The sequence below is a fragment of the Melospiza melodia genome, chromosome 3 (genome assembly GCF_035770615.1).
Source record: "Melospiza melodia melodia isolate bMelMel2 chromosome 3, bMelMel2.pri, whole genome shotgun sequence".
Lineage (NCBI taxonomy): Eukaryota > Metazoa > Chordata > Aves > Passeriformes > Passerellidae > Melospiza > Melospiza melodia.
Genome location: NC_086196.1, coordinates 38,890,349 through 38,898,228, shown reverse-complemented (window position 1 = coordinate 38,898,228; position 7,880 = coordinate 38,890,349). Strand labels below are relative to the sequence as shown.

At 41.4% G+C, this 7,880-nt stretch overlaps 1 protein-coding gene across 1 annotated transcript; it reads right to left on the bottom strand.

Annotated features, from left to right (window-relative positions):
- RSPH3 (radial spoke head 3) lies at positions 1-7,589 on the bottom strand. Its single transcript, XM_063153455.1, has 8 exons — positions 7,446-7,589; positions 7,225-7,309; positions 5,785-5,938; positions 5,110-5,255; positions 4,326-4,529; positions 3,186-3,348; positions 2,058-2,144; positions 1-666 (listed from the first exon to the last, which is right to left on the bottom strand). Exons 1-8 carry the CDS (start codon positions 7,562-7,564, stop codon positions 461-463), a joined length of 1,164 nt encoding a protein of 387 aa, XP_063009525.1. The 5' UTR covers positions 7,565-7,589; the 3' UTR covers positions 1-460.
- Between the last annotated feature and the right edge of the window lie 291 nt (positions 7,590-7,880).

The window sequence follows — 7,880 nt, the reverse complement described above, 5'->3', positions numbered from 1 at the left end:
TGAGTCAAAAGCAATTTATTTAATTGCTGTAGTAACTACCTTTCAAAACAAGGAAAGTAAGGAAATATTGTTCCAAGAACATTATCAAAGCATTTACAAAGATTATTATGATGCTCTCAACATCCTTCTCATGACCTTCTAGCACAGGGTGTGGGACAGCATTTTCAACTTTTGATGGATTGGATTGTGTAAAAGGAGACAGAATTTCTGTGCCATTCGTTGCACTTGTAACTTCTCTGTTGATTCTAGCAGCCTGAAATCAGCAACTCCAGCATATGGAAAACATGTTTTAATGCTCTACTGTTGCTTAGGTTCACCCTTCAGAATGGCTAGGGCACAATACCTGTAAATAGATAGGAATTAATTCCTTATTTCTAAGCCACTGGTCTCCATTTACTTGATGACTTGCCTGTTTGTTACTCAGTTTCCAAATCTGCTGCTCCTTCTTGACCTTATTCTTCTAACTGGAATCTGAAGGTTCTTCCTCAGCACCTTCCTCAGGTTGGTCAGTCTCTTCTTCCTCAGCAACAGGTTGGTCAGCATCATCCTCCTCACCAGACATCTTGGGAGCTGCATCTGTTTCCCCAGGCTCTTCAGCAGGTGGAGCAGGTGGAGGTGGACGGCTAAATTCATCTAAGCGCTTTTCTACCACCGTACGAATCAAAGCTGAAACAGAGATAGCCACCATTTACAACCACAGAAGAAAAACCCTATAATTTGAGATTTTTTTTGTATATATTACTGGCCTATAAATCCAGGGAATATTCAGGGAAATAACCCTGAAATAACTCTGAAAATGAAGAAATATCTAAGGACTGGAGCAAGACAATGGTATCTGGTTAAAAGTTTAAACAGATTTAACAAGAATACAATAGATATTCTTATCATTATTATATCCTGCAGCAACATTCTCCTTAGGATGTTTATTCAGTAGTCACATACAATATTTTTTTCTTAAAGAAGAGACACTCCCCTTCCTTCTGAAGAGCTACATTAAGAAGTGATCCTTGAGTGTACATGAATCAGCATAAAATACATAACACACCAGCTTTAATTGTCCAAATCATATTATACCTTAACAAGTAAAATTCAGGGTCCTAATTAAACTAAAAATAAACCAAAGGAAGCAAACATACTTGTAATACAAACCCAAAATCCCAGCAAGAGGAAAACTATAGGAATGAAGATGTTATGCAAGTGTAAAAAAGTGGTTTGATCTAGGAGCACATTGCTGAGCACAGATATACCATACTTTTGTGTTCCTACACAAGACAGAATCCAGGTTTTTCAGGTTTTTCAACTACAGCCTCTAAACTAATAAAAGAGCCCAAATATTTACCTTGAACTAGCCAAAGAAGACTGATATTTCAATCTATTTCAAAAGCAAGGACATTATTATTGATTGATAAGGAGGTAAGCCCTTGTTTTGATGAAAAATATTGGTCACCTCACTTCTCAGTCAACCATGGCTCACCATCATTCTCCTTTTAATGTAGGAAAATAATCCATAGCTCCATGAGCTTACACAACAAATTAAGACGCTTTCATGGTATACATGTGGCAATACACAAGCTGGGCTTTTCTGTTCCCACTGGCACAATCAGGTGCACTACAGAGAACACTACAGCAGTGTAACACAGAGGAAGTAGAAGCTTTATAGCCAAAAAAATTATGTTCTTTAACCATTCTCTTCCTGACATAGGTGTTGTATCTCCCAGCATTAACAAACCTCAAACAGTATAAAGTCAGAAGAGAGTGGATAGTGCTACATGACTGACACTTCCATTATTTCAGCTGAAAATCAGTTACCTAGTTGTCTGTAGTAGTAATTTTCCAACATTAAAACATGTTAATATAGTAAAAAAACCAAACCAAACCAACAAACAAATGCAAGCAAACAAAACTCTCAACACAAAAAAACATGGAGTTTTTCCTAAAATGACACTTCCTACCTTAACCCACAGTGACCATATAAACGTGACATTTGTTCTGACCAGCAAAAAAACAATCAAGAACATCAGGCAGCCTGGATTACATTCCAGGATTTGGTAACTTACAGTCAAGCATTATTCTTCCCAGGACCTTCTTCTGTAGTTCTTCTTCCACTTCTGACATCAGCCATGGAAGGAATTCTGTCTCAATATCTGTCGGAATTTAGGAGGAAGAAACAAAGGGAAAATGTCACTTTATAAAGGATGACCAACAGGACTTGGTGGCTGTTTTTTATTTGCTACAACAATTAAGGGATGACACCCCACACCCAGCCAAAAGGCACTTGTTCTGTAAGAATCACATGAAATCTCTCAGATGTTATTCTTTCTTATCTCCAGCTTCTCTTACTGAGGTTCATGATCATTATAGATTCAGAGTCCTCTCAACTGCAGTTATTTTCAAAGAGGTCTGGCACCCTTGAAGGGCTCAGCACAGATGAGATACACAGCCATGTTCTAGTGAGATCCAAATAACTATCCTGAACAAGTCAGAAGAATAACATTTCCTGCCTTGCTTTCCAAAGACATTTGGCTTCTGGTCTGCTGAAGGCATTTGTTCTCTCTGACTAAGGAGCTATTGGTCACTTATGTACTTCTCAAATGATACTTTTTGAACACTGTAATCCCAAAGCCTGCCCTGGTTGCAAAACACACTCAGTTTCTGCACTGATCTCATGATTTACCCTGGAGAGAGTGCAACCATTCCCAAGCTGTGGTCTGTGGAGACTGATAAGTGAGGTGTAGCAAGATAACTCATAAGAAATGCTGCTGATTCTAAGGGCTTGGAAGTCACTGATATACAATTCCAAAATTATTTTCAGTTTTCAGTTCCAATTGACTAATTTTTCACTTGCTCTGATAATCATTAAAAAATATTCAGAATGACATACTGATTTCTTTGTCTGATCTATAAAAATACATGTACTTCAGTTTGGATCTCTCTCCCAATCCTAACCATCCATTTATTTCTGTCTAGCTCCAAAGTAGCTCTTCTCATTGTCACACTGCCAGCTCTTGCTTATTCTTCACTATTTGTACAGATGAGCAATAATGTTTTTTGTGTTCAGCCACAAATGTAAATGAATAGTCTTATGACATTATTCTAAATAATAGGATAATATGCTGTGTTTCGTGGTTGTTTTGAGCTTTATATAACTTTGCCCACATATTTAAAAAGAAAAAAACAAAACAAACCTCTTTCTATAGGGTCATAAAAAAATCCACTGTCATGAAGATTGTTGAAGACTGAGGGAATGAGATCAGCCAGGTAACGCTGAGCAAATGCCCGAGCTGCAATTTTCTCTGCAGTCTCTTTCTGTTTCCGCAGCTTTTCCAGGTGCTCCAGCCTGCGACGTTCCTGTCAAGGCAATTATGCATGTAAAACTTAGAGGCCTTTAGCTGTGACTCCTTTGATCCAGATTTTGAAGAATTATCACAGTGTGTGTCCCATGAATAGCAAAGATAGTATGATCTCTACCTGGTATTTGCAGCCTCTAACTTCCACTGAAATTCCTCACATGAAAGAGTGCTTGAAAGCAAGTTTGTACTTTATCAATTAGACCAAATTACAAAGAAACACATTTCTGTAGTATTCCTTTTTTTCAATTTGACAAGTCTGTAAAATAAGGGCATCACAGCTGGCCAAATGAAACCCTTCTCTGATGCCTTAATATATATTAATCTCATGACTTTTTGCTTTATTATTGCAGATCAAGCTGGTTATTTGCCTTGGAATAGGATGAAGTTCAGATAAGTATTTCCCAAACATTTAATCTTCCAGTATTATATAATATTGCAAATACCAAAATATTAAAACTCAAATTGGTTCAGAAAACCATTATAAAACACAATTATACACGGCTGATAAATAGTAAGTAATTAACACTTGCCTTCTCTGTTTATTCCTATTTACTAAAGATTACTAATTTGGCATGATACTTTGCAATCTTGAGATGTGCACACAGAGTAGAGCATGCATTGTGTGTGAAAGACCAGGAGGTGTCTCTCTTACTTCCAAGCACTCTGACTATTTGTTTAGCACTTATTACAACGAAAAGGCTTAAGAAACAGCTATACCAGGTACAGAAGAAAATGCTGTTAGTTTTGACCTTTTGACCAAGTCACTCAAGCATGACAGCTCCCAATAAACACAACAGTGTGGTGCTGTTGTATGAGAGCAAGTGGCAGAGTGCAGCTGTATGTCATCAAAATGCTTTAAGGCATGTCAAAGCTGACAGTACCCTTTTGGGCATACCCAGCTTATATCACAGGCTGTTGTTCAGTACTGGAAATGTTTTTCTCCCTTCTGACAGGAAGTCCCTTAGGAAGTCCTACCTTCTCCTCTCTGATCCGCCTGTCCTGCTCTTCCAAGCGCTGTAACTCAGCAAACTCTGCACTACGCAGCTCTGCAAAGGCACGCTGATGTGACCACAGCTGGGACAGCTCCTCTTCTTCCATGACTTCCAGCAAAGCCTGCTCAACTGTTTTTCCAACCAACACCTCCAGGATCGGCTTAACTTCGATATCAAAGTCAAACAACTGAGGATGAGAGTCAGAGAAACAGAGAGAAATGTCTCTTGATCACAATTACTCTTAACAAGGATTGGCAAGGAGAAAAGCAGGATGAACAAAGCCCTTGTACTGAAGTCAGGCTGGGGAAGTGGAGGTGGGGGACCAGTGTCAGCTAAGGCACAGAGAATCATGAGTGCTGCTGGGGGTGCGATGGGTGGGATGGCCTGAGTGGGCTGGCCTGAGACACCACACAGCCTCCCACAGCCCCTGTGGGGACTGCCAGGGAGAAGCTGAGCACTTGCCTAGACTGTACTTCTGTGTTCCCAGTCCCTTCTTGGGCTGGACATGTTTTACAGAAGAGATCATTTCTCAACACTGTATCACAGCTGAAAGCAGCAGAACCAGTGCACACGGCAGCACAACTTCCTTGATTTTGCACTCAACCTCAAAGCAAACCTTGGTGAGTTGGGTTTGGGTGGTTTGTGGGGGCTTTTTTGGCATGTTCTGTGAGGATTAGTTTCTTTCTGTTTCTACTTCAATTTTGTATCAGCAATGTGTTTTGGATGGAAGAGATATTTTGACAGCACTTGTGGACCTGATTTCATACCTCTCCTGTTTCTATTTGAGTGGCCACATCTTTTCCTGATTTGGCTGGTATGAAGAGTGGAGTGGGAGGTCTGTCCAAAAATTCATCTGTTTGACACTCTCCATCAACCTCTATTATCCGATCACTAATCTCTTCCAAATACAGTTCTAGAAACAAAAGCACAATGAATACACAACATGGGATTCCTTTCATTTTAGCTTTCAACTGTTTTAGATGACTCTATATTCTGAATTACATCCAAAGAGTGCAATAAAATGCTTTCTATAAAGTTAGAAAAAAGGCCTCTCAAAACATAGGTCAATTTGCTGCAAAGGCCATCTGATGCTGTGTTCTCTGTAATGTCAGGTGCACTTCATAGAAGTGATTCCAAAAACAGTAGTTCACCTTAAGCAAAAGTTTTAAAACTTTCCATTTTAAGCATATATGAAATTTCTCTAATAATACTGAAAATGGAAAGAGTAAATGAAGCAGTCTTGACTAGTATTCAAGAATGTACACTGAAAAATAGACCTTCTGGGAAAATGTCACTAATTAGACAAGTATAGAACCTCTGATTCCAGCATTCCGTGATTTTAAACTGTGTGATTCTATCAACTTCATCACCAATTTAGCAAGTAAATATAGATCAACAAGCTTTTGTTTTCAGACAGATATAAAAAAAATGCAGCCTTTTACCTGTCTGCACGTGAACATGTACTCTGCCTGCCACAGGCTCCGGCGTTCCTGGCCGAATTTGCTCCAGCGTGAGCCTTCTGACCGGGATGTGTTTCGAATTCGATACTCTCCTCGGCCTTTTAACCTCAATGGCAAGGGGCTCGGTACTCTGAGCCTGGGTGAAGAAGGAAGATACCCACAAAACACAACACACTTTATACTTGAAAATGATATTCAATTGCCTCTACAGAAAAATGAAGGTTGCTCTTTGATCTTAATGATAGCTATCTAGTATTTTGGATTTACTTTCCTGGGTCCTGGCCCTAAATTTTCACAGACTTAAAGACTGTATGGCACAAAATGATTAAGTTATGCTAGCTGCCTACAGGCACATAATAACGGCATCTCATGCTAAGAGTAATAATTAATTATTTTCTTATTTGAAAGTGAATATTGTATACAGAACTTTGTTAGATAAAGTATATTAAAATGGTATGTTTTCAAATTTTGAGAGGTCAAATGGACTTAAGTCCAGTTATCATATTATGAACAGAATTGTTTGCTAGATAAAAATTAGACTAATATATAATTGGTCTATATAATAGACCAATTACTGCTAATGAAACAAAAGAAACTCATAATAACATTTAAATTCAGTATTCTACTTATAGATTGAGATAAAGATCAGCTTTGAACTTCTTAAACAAAACTTACGTAAAATTCACTCTAAGAAATGGCTACTGAACAACACAAAGCTATTTTCAAACAGTAGCTTTTAAAATATACTGCTTTAAATTCCTATATGATCAAATTATCTATGTAGAAATATTCTCTGAAAACAAAGTATCACATGTGGGTGGAATTCCGAGCAACCTGGACCAGTGGAAGTTGTCCCTGCCCAGGGCAGGGGGTTGGAACTAGATGATCTTCAGGGTCCCTTTCAACCCAAACCATTCTAAGATTCTATGATTTACTATTATATCAGGATATAGCAGTAATACCAAAAAAAAAAAAAATACTTTGGCATCCTCACAAGCAGCTTTTGCATACAGCTGGACCATTTAGCTCTGCTTCTGTGGTAGGATAAACCAAAGTCTATGCCACAAGTCAACTTCCCAAGAGCTGCAATTCCCCCTGATGACACCTTGCATATGATAAAAGATTATCGAGTAATGACTTGTGCTCAGGACCACTACCCTAAAGAAACAGAGAAAGAAAATAAAGTCATCAAGTATGTAATGGGGGGTAAAAAAATCAGAACTGCAGAAGTTCGTATGAAACCGAGTGTTTTAAAGAAGAGCTAATAACTGTCACAGGCTGGTTTAACTGGAGAGCCTGTGACTTACGTGAAACATTGGAAGTTCAATTACAGCTTCATTATAGATGAGGAACAGCTTCGCCGCCCTACCTATGGCTTTCCAACAAAACCGTAGCGTGATGCACTTTAGCGAACCCCCGTACCTGCGGTGGGGTCGGACGGGAGGACAGGACGTTTCCGCGCACCACCCTCGGGTCGACCATGATGTTGCCGTAGCGCACCTTCTCCCTGCGGCACAGCACACACAGCGCCGCTTGCGGCTTCCCCCGGCCCGCGGGAGAAAGGCAAAGCGGGGAAGGGCGCTGGGCCCGGGGGAAGGCGAGGAAGGCAGCGGGGCAGCGGCCTGCCGGACACCGGCACTCACGTCTCGGAGCCATTGGACTGCTCTCGGTACTTGGGCCGGGGAGGCAGGGAGCGGGGCTGGCTGGAGTAGCTGTAGGGCCCGTCGGCGGCCGCTTGCACGGGCCCCACGGTGGGCTCCATGCTGCGGCTCCGGCTCCGCGCCGCGGGCGCGCCTGAGGGAGCGCTAACGGCGTCCGTCTCCCGGGCAACGCGCCGCGCGTGCGCGGGCCGGCGGCCGCGGGCTCGCGGGGCGTCGCGGAACGGCCGGGGCTGGGAGGCTCCTTAAGGATCGCCCGTGGGCAGGGACACGGCCCACCAGAGCAGGGTGCTCAAAACCCCGTCCTGCCCGACCTCGAACACTTTCAGGGTGGCGAATTCACAGCCTCTCTGGGCAACCTGCTACAGTGCCCCACCACCGTCCCAGCAGACAATGCCTGCCTAGTATCTAATCCAAATC